The sequence below is a fragment of the Podarcis cretensis genome, assembly GCF_951804945.1.
Source record: "Podarcis cretensis genome assembly, chromosome: 9".
Taxonomy (NCBI): Eukaryota; Metazoa; Chordata; class Lepidosauria; order Squamata; family Lacertidae; genus Podarcis; species Podarcis cretensis.
The window spans coordinates 53,340,676-53,355,711 of record NC_137178.1 but is presented as its reverse complement, the minus strand read 5'-3'; the positions used below and the strand labels follow the sequence as shown (position 1 = coordinate 53,355,711).

The following is a 15,036-nucleotide window of genomic DNA, read 5'->3' as shown; positions in this document are numbered from 1 at the left end:
TTTCCACTGTTTCCATCAGTATTTATTTATTTTTAGTGTCATGTTCAGTTTTATTAAACTGATTTCAGATTGTTTTTAAAATGTTCAGGAGGTAGGAAGCAAAGTAGTTGAATTTACACAGGTAACAAACAGCAATAAAATGAGTAATGGGTAAGAAATGGAAGCTACACACAATGTAAACTTGTAAATAACTGTTAACTAGAGCTGGGTAATAGCTGTATAATGCAGCATGTATATGTGTATACATTTATGAACACTTTAGCCTACTGGCCATTTCTACCTTAGTTCCCTTAGCATTAAAGGTTCAGTCTCTTTTCTGGAACACTCCATGTTTCTGACATTCTTGGTCAGGTCACTTGCACTAAAATAAAAGTGTGTGTGTGTGTGTGTGTGTGTGTGTGTGTGTGAGAGAGAGAGAGAGAGAGAGAGAGAGAGAGAGAGAGAAGTGGACAACAGACCACCATGTATAACGATGCATGTGTGTAAAATCCATTAACATTCACTTGGAAACATTGCTCAAGTAAAGTCTTGTGTGCTTTTTGAACAATTTACTTAGATACCATCCTCAGGCAAAATCACCATAGGATATAACACTTGAACTAGACTGTAAGGGACCTTATAATGTAATTGGGAAGGGGCAAACCAGAGGCTAAGCAGGAGCAGATCCTCCATCCTGTCTGTATGCTTACAAAACATAGGTCTAATTTTTCTCATATATTCAAGGTCTTTAAATATTGAAATGAATGAGGTTTTTTTAAAAAAAAATTAAGCATACAGTGGTACCTCAGGTTAAGTACTTAATTTGTTCCGGAGGTCTGTTCTTAACCTGAAACTGAGCTTAACCTGAAGCACCACTTTAGCTCATGGGGCCTCCTGCTGCCGCCACGCCACCGGAGCACGATTTCTGTTCTCATCCTGAAGCAAAGTTCTTAACCCTAGGTACTATTTCTGGCTTAGCGGAGTCTGTAACCTGAAGCGTATGTAACCTGAAGCGTATGTAACACGAGGTACCACTGTATTGCTCATCTTCTTTAGGATTAAGGAAAGTCAGCTAGTGGCAACCTAGGCTGAAGCCTGCAAATTGCAAAGACAATTGGAATAACCCATCATTGGAATAATCATCTGCTTCTAAAATGCAGCTGTTGGCCTGTAATAAGCAACAACACAATCTTGGTTAAAAAAATGAAGTCCAGGAAGGGTTAGGCAGTCTGAAACAGTTCTAATGCAAGGTGGTAAGGAATTTCCCTGAGGTTTCTTATTTTAACTTATTTTAACTTATTTTCTCTTTTTCAACTGAATCCAGATGCCTTTATCAGGACGAAGAATCAGTTCTCCTACAAGGTCAAGTTGATCACGTCGCTGTGCACTTTCAACAGAGAAGCGCCGTAGGATGGTGGCTAAAATAGTCTTTTCTTCCATCTGTGCAAAGCGCTGACCTGCAGAGGAATTGGAAAGCAATGACATTATACAATTAACTAGAGCAATAGTACATATTTATTATTATTCAACATGAGTCATGTGACATTGAGGTCAGGTTCTCAGATTCATTTTTAAATCCTTATACACTTTTCTGTAATTATACAAAACCACCAAACAAACACAGAGAGGGTGAGGCAGTGGAATTGCAGCCATTGGAAGGAGTAAATGAAAAACTGGAAGGGAAGGACTGATAATATTGATGTAGAAATAACTTTAGACTGAGGTGCATTCACACTATACATTTAAAGCACTGTTAACTGATACTGTTAACAAGTCATGGCACACACACACCCCAAAGAATCCTGGGAACTGTAGTTTGTTAAGGATGCTGAGAGTTATTGGGAGATGTTGATTCCCCTCACAGAGCTACAATTCCCAGAATTCTCTAAACAACTCGTAGCACCCTTAAACTACAGCTCCTAGGATGCTTTGGAGGAAGCCAGACTGTTTAAATGGATATGACACTGCTTTAAATGCCTAATGCCAATGTCTAAATAATCTTCCCCTTTAAACACTCCCTGCCACTGACTGATTGCCCCTTTTTTTCCTTTCCAGATACAGATTTTTGACTCTCATATGTACCAATACAGTTCCTAGGCCCAGCGGAGAAAGGCACGTATGCATATGGGTGCCGTCCAGCCGCGTTCTCAGGGGAAAACCGCTCGGGTCTGAATTCCTCAGGCTCTGGGAAGACATCAGGGTCTCTGTGCAGTGCAAAAGGCAGAATGAGGGCATCTACCCCCTTTGGTACCCTGAATCCTCCTGCGAAAAAAGAGCAGATATTCATTAAATTAGCCCTGAGCCAGTGGCGTAGCGTGGGTTATCAGCACCCGGGGCATGGCAAGTAATTTGCGCCCCCTAACCCGTGGATTTCCCTAACCCCCAGATGTTGCGCCCGGTGCGGCCGGCCCCCCCTGCACCCCCCACGCTACGCCACTGCCCTGAGCTTATAGCTATAGCTCATCAAGCCAGAAACCCACTTGGACTACTTACTAATATAACATTCTTCACTCAGTTTGCGAGCAAAAAGTGGAACAGAAGGGAAAAGGCGAAGAGCTTCTTTAATAACACAATCCAGATATCGTAGTTGCTTCATGTCGTCCATTGTGACATGACGATCAGAGTTCCCTTATAAAACCAGTGGCAGCGAGACAGACATGTGTTATTTATAACCAGCAAAACATGCATCCTTACACTGAAGTTCTTACAGCTATTTTACATGGTGATGGACCAGGGGGCAATTTTAGGTCTAGATCAGTTACTTCCATAATTCATTTCTGTGCTTATTCTCAGGAAGTTAGCCTGGATAGCTTTAAGTCAGCACACTTTCCTAAGCCATGGGTTATGATAAAACAATACACTGACTCATCAAGACTTCCTTTTTGCTGACAGACACTGAAGCTGTGAAGACCACAGCACATCTTATATAGGAATCATAGAATTCAAAGGGACCCTGCAGATCATCTAGTTCAAACCCCTGCATTGCAGGAATATGCAACTGTCCCATACAGGGATCAAACCTGCAATCTTGGCATTACCAGTGTCATGCTAAACAACTGAGCTATCCAAGGCTGGGCTAACTGAGCTGCCTAAGGAGATCTGGTTAAGAGAGCTGCACCAATGGATGGCCATTAATGGGTGAATAGACAGGATCATATGCATCATGGATTCTATCTGCAGAATGATGAGTAAGCCAAGCCAGTGTAGGCCCCACCAGAGAGGTTTCTTGTTTAAAGCTGTCCTCTGAGAGCTAGAACGGGGAGACTGTGGCCCTCCAGAAGAAGTTAGTGAAGTATATATTCCATCTTTCCTAAGCACGGGCCATTCTGGCTGAGGCTAAAGCAAGTTGGGGTTCCAGGAATGTCTGCAGGACATGATTTAGAGCAGTGGTGGGGAACAGGAACTGACCAGGGGACCAGACCCTTAATCTTCTCAGTACGGATCAGTTTTGAAAGTCGGTGGGGCTGCCCACCATTCAAAGTTCACCGGATCTTGCTGTAACTCCCAACCAGCCAATTGGCAATTATAGAAATCTCCTTTGATGCCTCTTTGCAGATGCTGCATGGTTTCAAAAACTACATCTGCAAGCAGACATTTCCCCCCTGTAGACAGCATTGCTCTCTAGCAACTTCTTAGGGCAACCAATCCCAGCAGTCATTCTCACTTTAAGCTCCCTCTGTAACCACAGCCTCACCTACTCCAGTCACATATGACATCAAACGTGCAGCAAGTGGGTGTGGTTTGAGGAAAAACAGCCTCATGGGCCTAACTGGGGTCTGTGCTGGGCCAAATTAGGCCCACAGGCCAGAGAGTCCCCATTTCTGCATTAGAGGAATCAGGTGATACTCATGAGCACTTACCTAGAAGTAGCCCTGCATTCTAAACTTAACCAGGCTTATACCCACAGGAAAGAAAGACTTACCAAAAATTTCATCTAATTCATGGTGAACCTTCCTTTGGGCTTCTGGATGACTTCCAAGCAAGTAAATACACCAGTTCATGGCAGCAGTGGTAGTATCATGACCCTTGGAAGAAAGAATTTAAGAGGTCTAACATGTTCTCACAAAACATAGAATTCTTAACCATTATAATGATGGTCCAATCTAGGGCCCGAACAAGCTAGTTCAAATCCAAAATTGAAAGAAACCAGTCCCATGCACAATAGTAAGTCTTTCAAAATTTAAAGTACTGTATATTGGGAATACCAGGTGCCAGGGAATCTGCCAGGCCTGGTCACTTCCCACGTGCCAAAGGCAAAATGACACTCCTGAGTCACTCCCGTAATCTGAAAAAATCTTGTTTGAACAGCTAATACTCCTATCTAGCAATAAGACAGACATATAAACTGAAGCTTTGCTTCTAAGGTGCTACTTTATTTATATCCTGCCTTTCCTGCTTTCACACAATTCCAGAAAATGTCATAAAAATTAACAATAGAAAATTTCATACAAATAATAATAATAATAATAATAATAATAATAATAATAATAATTTATTTGTACCCCACCCATCTGGCTGGGTTTCCCCAGCCACTCTGGGCGGCTTCCATAGAAACCAAAAATACACTAAAATATCACAGATTAAAAACTTCCCTGAACAGGGATGTCTTCTGAATGTCAGGTAAGATGTCTTCTGAATGTCAGGTAGTTATTTATCGCTTTGACATCTGATGGGAGGGCGTTCCACAGGGCAGGCGCCACTACCGAGAAGGCCTTCTGCCTGGTTCCCTGTAGCTTTGCTTCTCGCAATGAGGGAACCGCCAGAAGGCCCTCGGCGCTGGACCTCAGCGTCCGGGCAGAACGATGGGGGTGGAGACGCTCCTTCAGGTATACTGGGCCGAGGCCGTTTAGGGCTTTAAAGGTCAACACCAGCACTTTGAATTGTGCTCGGAAACATACTGGGAGCCAATGTAGGTCTTTCAAGACCGTTGATATGTGGTCTCGGCGGCCGCCCCCAGTCACCAGTCTGGCTGCCGCATTCTGGATTAGTTGTAGTTTCCAAGTCATCTTCAAAGGTAGCCCCACGGAGAGCGCATTGCAGTAGTCCAAGCGGGAGATAACTAGAGCATGCACCACTCTGGCGAGACAGTCCGCGGGCAGGTAGGGTCTCAGCCTGCGTACCAGGTGGAGTTGGTAGACAGCTGCCCTGGATACAGAATTGACCTGCACCTCCATGGACAGCTGTGATCAAGGAGACAGGTGGTTGGTTTCACGCGTCCAAGACAGACAGGTTGTGAAACCACAGCAGTGACCAGAGGAGGAATGACCACTGGGAGAAGCATAGAGAGAAGAAACAACATGGTGCATCTGCAGCAGCACAACCAGATGCCTTCATGTGCCCCAGCTGCAACAAAACATGTCTCTCCCGTATCAGTCTCTACAGCCACCACAGGCTCTGCAACCTTCCAACGGTTTGACTTCACCCCCAAAGGGACACACCTCCAATGTCTCCCAAGACAGATGGATGACCACCAAACTACCAAGTCATCTGATAGAAAGACCCTAACGTCTTGTCTTTGTTCAAAGACCTTCACATACATTAGTTTGTTGTGATCCTTTAAATAGGGGAGAACAACCAGCACTCTTATACAGGGCATTCTGTACCTCAAACATGAATGTATCCACTTCCTCTCGAATGTCCAGGTAGTTCATCTTATTCCCATCATCATCAGTGGCATTCAGAAGCATATCGAGAAAAGCTCTCCTGACTTTGCGCCTGCTTTGCTCACCAGTGCTGACAGCATCGCTTCTATGCTTCTCCTGGTTTTTTAGTTCTTGAGCTTTTTCTGCAATAACCTTAGACAGTCAAAAGAAAAGAAAAGTCATTCATTTCTCAGGTTGCATAATCCATTGTGTGTACTCCCTGCAGTGTCATATAAAGTGATAAGCTATCTCTGTTGCACCCTGGACCTAGCAAAGTGCACTGCGCTGACAAGGAAAAAGAGGAATATATCCAATTGCACCCAACTTGTCTAAAGCGCCCTATGGACACTGCCATGGGCAAAAACCTACTTCTGGGTAATAAAATCAGGATACAAGGCATTTCAAATATCTCTGTCTGGATGTAAATGCACTGCATGAAAGTGGATGCCTGACTGAGTAAATCTAATGAAAGGTCATCTTATCCCTTGTATCAAAAGAATTCTAAGTGACAACTCCTCACAGAGACAGTGATTTTAAGCTGAAATCTTACCTGCATTCTGAATTGGAAAAAACCCACTAGGGAGAAATCGGTTTCTTAGCAGAGCCTACCTTACAGGCATGTGGTGAAGATAAAATGGGAGGCCTCACATACACCCTGTGAACAGGCCCTGAACAGGACTCTTGAGCTGGGAGAGCCACAATTGTGAATATTAGCAGAAATCACTTTGATATTGGTGTCTATAAAAAATCATGCATGAAGAGAAAATGCAACAGCTTACATTATCAGTAAAGTTATGAAGTATTTTCAGGGTCCTGTGATGTTCTCTTCCTTGTGGGAACATGAGGTACAAAAGGTCAGACCAGAACCAAGGAGACCTCTGTCTTTTATGAATCAGATCAGTCATCCTAGGGTAACAAGCAACAACGCTTTCTAGAAAAGTGCTGCAAAGTACAGCAAAGAGCCCAGATTTCTTGCAACTAGGCTGTCATGTAAAGAGGCAGAGAAAAATAGTTTAAATGTGAAACAGATATGCCATGGCATACAGCTATTGCCCCTATTGCCTGCAGGGTTAATGTGGCTTCTACATCAGCATTCAACCCACAGAGAGGCCCAGTTTCTGCTACCCAGATCCAGAAAAGAGGTGCAGAGAAGAAGCTCATACAAAGCAGACCTTAATGATAATAATAATAATAATAAGAAGAAGAAGAAGAAGAAGAAGAAGAAGAAGAAGAAGAAGAAGAAGAAAATAAAATAATAATAATAATAATAATAATAATAATAATAATAATAATAATTTATTTATATCCCGCCCTCCCCAGCCAAAGCCGAGCTCAGAGCGGCTATCAACAAAAAAATAATAATACAACATTCTAAAATCATTTCCTTTGAAGGTTTATCATGCAGACAGTCAAGTTAAAGCTGAAGGTTGTCTGCATCATGGAAGGGAAAGAAACTTTTTCTCTTAGTATTTGCCTCCACTGAAGGAGGGCGGGACCTGCAGCCCTCAAATGTGGCTAGAATCTAACTACCATCTTTAATTCCCTGCTGCTGGAATAGATCATAACATTGACACCTACCTGTAGACAGCTTGAACATACTCGGAATCCTTATTCTGTTGTGCTCCTATGTTCTTGCCCATAGCTGTTTCTAGGAACAGGAGAGAAAGAAATCAATTAAAGAATCATTTGCTTACAAACCAAAGAGTGGGGCATAAAAGGAACACAGGGAGCAACCATATATCAAGTCATGCTGACTTCCAATGGTTTTCCAAGTTTCAGAGCCAAGGTGTTTCCCAGCCAGGATTTGAACCCAAGATCTGCTGCACTCTACCACTGGTCAGTCAAATGTGTCTTGTGCTAACACAGCACCACTACGACAGTAACTGTATCCAGAACTTCTCATTTCCTCCCATAGTATTGTGTGTTTGTGTCCCAATCATGACCTGTATTCAGACTGATGGCAAATCAACAATTATTCAAACTGATCACAATCTGTTATTATATTTTCCAGCTCCATCAGTGTATATTTTAAATCCCTGTTCTCCACTGGATTATTCAATCAGTATTTAAAATGGATAACAAGCTATTCGTATTATGTAAATGTACCCAATTTAGGAAGCGAAATGTAAGTAATATGAACAACTCTTCTGGTCAGACCTCACCAAAGAGTCCATTCATCCAACAAATGAGCAGGGATGTTTAGACCTCATTCACTGCAACATTTTGGCAGCAACTGCAACACTTACCACAAATTACATCAAGGGTACACAATGTGATGTATAAAAAACAATCAAATGGCTCCTTGTCCACATGCTTTTCAAGTTTCTGAACAAGGATATTGGCTTGTTCATTCATCACTTCAAGGAAATCGTCTAAGATGGTGAAATGAAAGGTGGGCGTTAACATTTTCCTTCGGGACCGCCATTTGCTTCCAGTGCTGCAAAACAAAGACTTAAATTTTATTTTTCTCTACACAAACAAATTTCAAAACAAAATGCATGTAATGGCTTCAAGCAGAACCAGCAATACAATATTGCAGTGCTCTTGCTCAGGTTTCCAGTCACTTCATTCTGCCTTGCCTCCAACTGGTAATTTCTTTCTCTAACATTCAGCCAACATTCCACAGTCACTGAGCATGCTCAGTCCTCAATGAGCTGTTTTCCCTTGGTTTTTTCTCTGTTCCATCCAACACAAAAAGATTTGCTATTGCAAACCCTGGGGTTCCCCTGAACCTGCTGAGACCACCCTCGTTTGGGCTACATAAAGGTGTCATTTTGACCACATAAGGACCAGTGCTCGGTGAAATGAGATCACTAGTATGATATATGATGATGTTCATGCACTAAAACACTTTTTCAAACCCCCAAGTCATGGCTCTAAAATGCCAATTCTGGATTTATCAGTTAAGAAGAGTCCCCTCTTAAGGCTTTTTCCTCCCACACTCTTATCTCTTTCCTGTTCCAGATACCAGGCAGAACTTCCAGTTCACTACCTCAGTGCCATGGAAGACTTACATTTCCAGACTTAATACAGTCCTGAACTTTACTGTTTTGGAAATTCCTTCCTGTCAAAACATCTGTTTCCAACTTGCAACATTGCCTATTTCTCAGCAATTGGTATTTTAGACAGATAAAATGACCTCAAACCATCTACTGCTTCAGGAAGCATGTGCAGATTCCCTCAACCAGTTTTATGCTCCTTAACACAGGGGTGAGGTTCCAGTTTTACCCATGAGGCCATTTCTCAAAAACCAGGCTCACTTTCCCCTCACATGATGCCATCTATGTTGGACAGCTAGAGACATGGCTGTAAATGAACCATCAGGAGCCTAAAAGTCAGTATTAATCAGCTGCTTGGTCCTGTCTTCAAGCCCACTATAATAAGCTACGCTACTGTGTTCTCAGTGAGGAACTCCACAGGGCAGGTGACCTCTGCCAAAAGCAGGTCTTGAAGTCAGCACCAATTGGCTCTTCAATACTTCTTTTCATGATTAAAAATTAGTTAGCACAGGTACTGAAAAGGAGGGAAATGGAGCAGGACTGCACCTGAAGCCCCATCTCCAAAGTCCACACAATCAGCAGAGCACCTGAAAGGGGCCTCCCATCTGCAATAAACACCTCTGTGCACAAGAAGAGACCCTTTTCACACAATCAGTGGGATGTTGGGGGTATGGCCTATGATCTCAGTATGGCTTCCACCTTCATACATTCATTAAATATGTGGGGCAGGCCTTGAGAACAGGACTAATAGCTCAACCACTGCCACACACTCCACCTACACAAGGCGTGACAAAAGGGTACACTGCCTCACCCATGTTCTGGGTTGTTTTTGATTTACCTTGTTAGAAGTCCTGTGCCCAGCCAAGGATGCAAAAACTTGTAGGGATCGGGTTTTGTAATATGCTTAGAGCTACTCAATACAACCTGCCAACAGAAGAGATCAAGGGCATAAATTATCGATTTTGCCCTTCTATGCTATCTATTCAATTCGACCTTTAAAGTAAGTCAACTATCTGAAATAGATTCTATTTGAGTTCAAAGTGACTTAGTGATTTAGTGGGCTTGACTAAAGTGGTTTGCAAGGCAGGTTTGCTTTATCTTTATATGCCAGTGTTGATTATGCCCCAAGGTATGACAGATCCTGAAATCAGAAACAACATTCTCTAATCTGCATCAGGGATGCAAGGTAAGTTCCTATGAGAATAATGAAGCTTTCTCCCAGATAAGTGTACATAGATTTGCAAAACATACACTAGCAATAAAGCCCCATGAGACTCAATGGAACCTATTTCTGAGGAAATATTCACAGGATTGCACTGATAGTACCAGGCTGAAAATGAACTTTACTTGGATACACTGAGCAATGTGTACAGCTCCATCTATCACCATTTTGATGTCTGCTCAGATTATACCAGGTCACCAGATGAATGTCAACATTCTTTCCCTATTTTCTCTCTCTTCATGCAATAATCCAAGGCATGCATATGACAGATTTAGGATTTTTCTCACAAAAGTCTTTCATGACATAATAATGCCAAGGGTCAACCTAGAAAACCACTACACAACTTGCAGTCCACTAAGGTAAGGTAGCCAAGGTGATGGATGATGTGTGTGAGGAAATGTGTGGGTGGGTGTTTCTACAGTTTTAGCAGACACTCTGGCCCTATTCACTACCCATTCCAGCAGAGGAAGGGGGTGCGGTGGGTGTAGTCTGCCCCGGGTGTCACCACTGAGGGGGGTGACAAAATGCCAGGCGGCACTCACCTTGGGGCCTGCAGTGCACCCGAGCCACACGTCTCTCCTGGGAGAGACATGGTGGTTTGGCGCATGCAGGCTCCGTGCTGCCCAAACAGTCCACCAGCTGCCTCCCCCTCGCCCCCCCCAGCTGTAGGGCAGCTGAGTGGGATAAGGCAGGCAGACTTCAGATCCCCCATGGTGCGCCCCGCCCCTATGGGTGGCTCCCCCTGCCCCTGGGCGCGCCACCCCAGAAGCCCGAGCACAGTGGTGGAGCTACATGCTGCAGCCCCCAGAGCGGAGAACAGGTGGGGGCGTGGCTGGTGCATGTCCCGGGGGCGTGGCGCACTGCCTGAGGGGCGTGGTGCATGTCCCGGGGGCATGGCGCACCACTCATGGGGGCGTGGCACACAGCACAGGGGTGTGGCACACCGCCCGCGGGGGTACAGCATGCATCCCGGGGTTGCGCGGCATGCGGTGTGTATCCCGGGAGGGCGCAGTGCGCGGCCTGGGGAGCGGCCGCAATGGCACCCCTTCCCCTAATGGCACCCGGTGTGGCCCACTCCCCCCACCCCCACCTTCGTCCGCCAGCGCCTGAGCGGCTTCCTCCACCACTGGCCCCACCCACTGCTGACATGTACGCATTGGCAGTTTAATCCCCGCAAATGCAACCCTGGGTGGAGGCGGGTGGGAGAGACTTCTCCTGCCCTGCTAGGAAGAGCAACAATGGGAGACTCACCTCTACAGTATCTGGATGATATAACACTAAAAAGGGCAATGGCCCTACCCAAAGGAGTAGCAGTGGGATATTCCGCAACATTTCAGTGGAACGTATCACCTGAGAAAAGGCACCTGGAAAAAACATGCATGCAGTTTGAAAATGAGAAAGTGAATGATCTCACATCCATGCTACTTGTTCTCATGAGAACAGCACCCACTCTAAGCTAAGATTAATAAATTAAGATTGCAAGAGATGAGGGGCAGATTCCAGCCTCCCACCTCCTGATGTTCAAAGAGAACAATTATGTGAAAGTCTAAGACTATAGTTTACATTTGCTTAGAATTCATTTCGACCGTATAAATGATCCCCATTTATGAGTGGTTCCATACAAAGGGATGATTCCACATGATTAATGGGTAGTGGGCCCCATTCTAACATTGCACCGGGTTGCTTGGCTCTGTCCTCCAACCTCGTAACATATTGGGAGAACATTTGAGGGGAGAGCTCATGGAGGCCCCAAGGGCTTCCAGTTACATTGCAAAGCCAACCTTGCTCTTGATACAAGGCAAGGTGTTGCAGTCTTGGGAGCAGGCAGAGCAGCACAAACGTGTTTCCCTTGACTTAACCCTTGACTTAGCATTGTTGATAAAAAGCCTCCTGACAATGACACCTTGTGTTGGAAATACCTGAAGATCCTGTTCAAATGCTCTTCTTAACTAATTCATTCCTGTTTGTTTGTTTTTTTAAAAAAATAAAAAATAATCATGTGTAGAAAATCTAAGTAGGACAGGAAACTGCTGTAGTTTCTTGCTGCAATTATGTTTACTGTCCTTTTTGCGGAGTTTTAATTATGCCATTGCGTTTTGTCATAGTTTCATATTGTGACTGCCCTGGGGATATACAGTTTCATGAAGGGCATGCAAATGCCATAAACCAATTGTTCAAGAGATATCTAAAAGTTTTGCAGTTCAACTCCTATGGGTCATGCCACACTATCTTGTAACTTGCCTGTAGCTCGGCCCAAACGTGCAGCTGTGAATACAAATGAACAGGGAGGGCAGAGGTTGTCAATGTGGTGCCTGTGGGTGGCCATGTATCCACAAAGCCCTTCCTGGTACCACAAGGTCCCCTTCTCTCCCCCCCCCCCATGAAATTTGAAAGGATTCTGCTGTAGCCGATAAAATAGGAGTTGGCACGGAGGTGGTGCCCACAATAACCTCTCCATTCGGCAAATGTGCCCATGGGTCCAAAAAGGTTGGCAACCACTGACATAGTGGCATAAAAATTCAGTACCCCCACCCCACTCACAGTTCATTATCTACACAGGGCTTGTGTTCAGTACTGTAATGGAGAAGGGGCAACCTTTTGAGATGTTTCCAACATGCCTTAAACAGGTTTCAGGCAGCCTATTAGATTTGGTTGGGATGTGGAGGATAATTACTTCCAATATCACCAGAGCTGATTAAACATGCTACAAAATATGGACTTCATACTACAAAAGATAATTGGCTCCAGTATGATTTGCCTACATATAATGGAGTTCTGAGTACTTCCTCATTAGCATGTTTGCTTTAGGCTTCAGGATTTCTTTAAATCTAACATTTTAGCTCTTTGGGGAACCAGCAAGGATCCTAAACAGAGCATTCAGAAAAACTTGCAAACTCATTTTATGCCACCCACCAACACTTCCTGATGCTGCCTCATTCTTCAATCACATGAGAGCTTCATCCTTCTCTTTTATTTCCTCCTTATTTTTTGAGATTTTTTTTCCTTGAGGGTGACCTCCCCCCCCGCGCGCGCTTTTCTGTGTAGTTTCATCTGGAACAACTGAAGATACAGTATTTTATTCGATAATAAATTAATTGACAGTTGTGCTTTTAAAAAATAAAACTCAACCTGCTTGCTTGCCTTTTTTAATTCACCTAATACACTCACACAACTGCGGTAAACAGACATTGCACAAAAGGAAGTGTCTGGAGTACGTGTCGGTCGGAAATCCTTATTGAAACCCGGCGCGGGTTTGCTGGTTCACAGAGCTGCCTTTCTGCGCTGCTTGCGCGCATCAGCTGCCCGGAGGAGAGGCAGGAAGAGGGCGCCTTTACCTTTCCGATCGCGGTCAAGGAGCAGCGCATTGCCCAGCAGCGGGTACCAGGGACGGATCCCCGGGATGTGCTTCAGCTCCCTGTATTTCCAGTACTGGTCGAGCACCAAGCGGGCGAGCAAGACAGCCAACAGCGTGGCGAGCGCGGCGAGCAGAGCGAGAGCCCAGGAGAAGAGCCGCGCGCCCTCCGGAGCCGTCGCCCAAAAGCCCATCGTCGCCCAGCGCGGACGGCGTCGCTCTGCTCCGGGAAGCGGGACGTTTTGCTGAGAAAAGAAGCCCCGGGGCGAGAGGAGGAGGCGGAGCCGGCGAGGGGCAGGACTGCGAGAGGGGAGAAGGAGGTCACGGGAGGGAGAAGCGGGCAGGGCAGAGAAGGGCGGGGTGCGCTCCGTCTCCGTCGAAACAGGATAGTGGCATGGAGGTGATAGGCGAGGATAAAAGGAGCGGGCATTTCTCAATACAGTGGTACCTCGGGTTACATATGCTTCAGGTTACATACACTTCAGGTTACATACTCCGCTAACCCAGAAATAGTACCTCGGGTTAAGAACTTTGCTTCAGGATGAGGACAGAAATCCTGCTCCAGCAGCGCGGGGGCAGCAGGAGGCCCCATTAGCTAAAGAGATGCTCTAGGTTAAGAACAGTTTCAGGTTAAGAACAGACCTCCGGAGCAAATTAAGTTCTTAACCTGAGGTACCACTGTACAGTTCTGGAGGTGAGGTCCGTTCTTAACCTGAAACTGTTCTTAACCTGAGGCACCACTTTAGCTAATGGGGCCCCTCGCTGCCGCTGCACGATTTCTGTTTTCATCTTGAAGCAAAGTTCTTAACCTGAGGTAATATTTCTGGGTTAGCAGAGTCTGTAACCTGAAGTGTCTGTAACCTTAAGCGTCTGTAACCCGAGGTACCACTGTGTTGGAAGTTCTTGTGGCCTCTTGCAAACCAAGAACTCAACACTGATAAAGGTGATTCCTTCACATATGAGTGTCATCTGTCGATCTTTGTTTTCTCTTTACATTTGATAATGCCTAAACGGTTGAATAAATTAAAACTGGACAAGTCTTGGCATGCATGGGCGTTGCCAGGATTTATGTTGGGGGGGGGAGCAGAACCGAGTTATCTGCAAGGTGATTGGTCAGTTAGTTAAGTATTTTTATTTACTTACTTGATGGGGGGGGCAGATGCCATGGGCATAGCCAAGATTATTATTTTTTGGAGGGGCAGGACTTTTGTTGGAGGGCAGAACCGATGTGAATAGTCAGTTAAGTATTTCTATTGTTTTCCTTGATGGGGGGGGGCAGCTGCCCACCTCCCGCTACGCCCATGATAGTAGCTTAAAACTCTGCAGTGTCCCAGGGCAGCCAAATAGCACAGACGTCTTGTCCATCTGGCTCAGTGTCATCTAAACAGACTGGCTACAATTATCCAAGGTTTTGGGCAGGAACCTTTTCCAGACCTATCTGGAGATGCCAGGATTGAACCTGGGACTCTCCCACTGAGCTACAGCCCTTCCTCATGTTCCACATAGCTGATAGCTGGGTAGGTATTGCCCTCATTTTGCAGAAGTCCTAATCCCTCTACTACCTCACATAGATGCTGAGGCAGAAGATCTGTGGAGCAGTATGACCACATCCACTTCTATACCTTCTCCTTGCACTTACACACCCATCTGCACAAGTCCAGTGTGACATGGCACTTTAATTCACAATTTAATGCAAAAAAACCCCCCTAAATTTCTGGTGTGCGCTTGAATCCCTCTCATCATATATAGCAACTGTCTGGAAGCAGCCTTTATCTTCATCCTAGAAAGAAAATGTTTCAGATGGAGCTTTTGCTCATACAAAGGTCAAGAGATGGGGAAGGC

General features: G+C 45.0%; 1 protein-coding gene and 1 long non-coding RNA gene across 2 annotated transcripts; one reads left to right on the top strand and one right to left on the bottom strand.

Moving 5' to 3' along the window:
* LOC307223744 (cytochrome P450 4V2-like) lies at positions 1 to 13,439 on the bottom strand. Its single transcript, XM_079990046.1, has 11 exons — positions 13,178 to 13,439; positions 11,094 to 11,206; positions 9,459 to 9,544; positions 7,868 to 8,058; positions 7,200 to 7,269; positions 6,401 to 6,527; positions 5,583 to 5,774; positions 3,902 to 4,004; positions 2,473 to 2,607; positions 2,062 to 2,241; positions 1 to 1,436 (listed from the first exon to the last, which is right to left on the bottom strand). Exons 1-11 carry the CDS (start codon positions 13,386 to 13,388, stop codon positions 1,276 to 1,278), a joined length of 1,569 nt encoding a protein of 522 aa, XP_079846172.1. The 5' UTR covers positions 13,389 to 13,439; the 3' UTR covers positions 1 to 1,275.
* LOC307223779 lies at positions 2,218 to 2,608 on the top strand. Its single transcript, XR_013842272.1, has 2 exons — positions 2,218 to 2,294; positions 2,439 to 2,608. It is a non-coding gene; the product is annotated as an uncharacterized lncRNA (long non-coding RNA).
* Positions 13,440 to 15,036: the final 1,597 nt, after the last annotated feature.

Coding starts and splice junctions, on each gene's coding strand:
- LOC307223744 (XM_079990046.1), bottom strand. CDS start 13,388: ATGGGCTTTTGGGCGACGGCTCCGGAGGGCGCGCGGCTCTTCTCCTGG. Junction 11,207..13,177: donor CCTTGACCGCGATCGGAAAG/GTAAAGGCGCCC, acceptor TGTTTTTTCCAG/GTGCCTTTTCTCAGGTGATA. Junction 1,437..2,061: donor TGGGCCTAGGAACTGTATTG/GTACATATGAGA, acceptor ATTCCTCTGCAG/GTCAGCGCTTTGCACAGATG.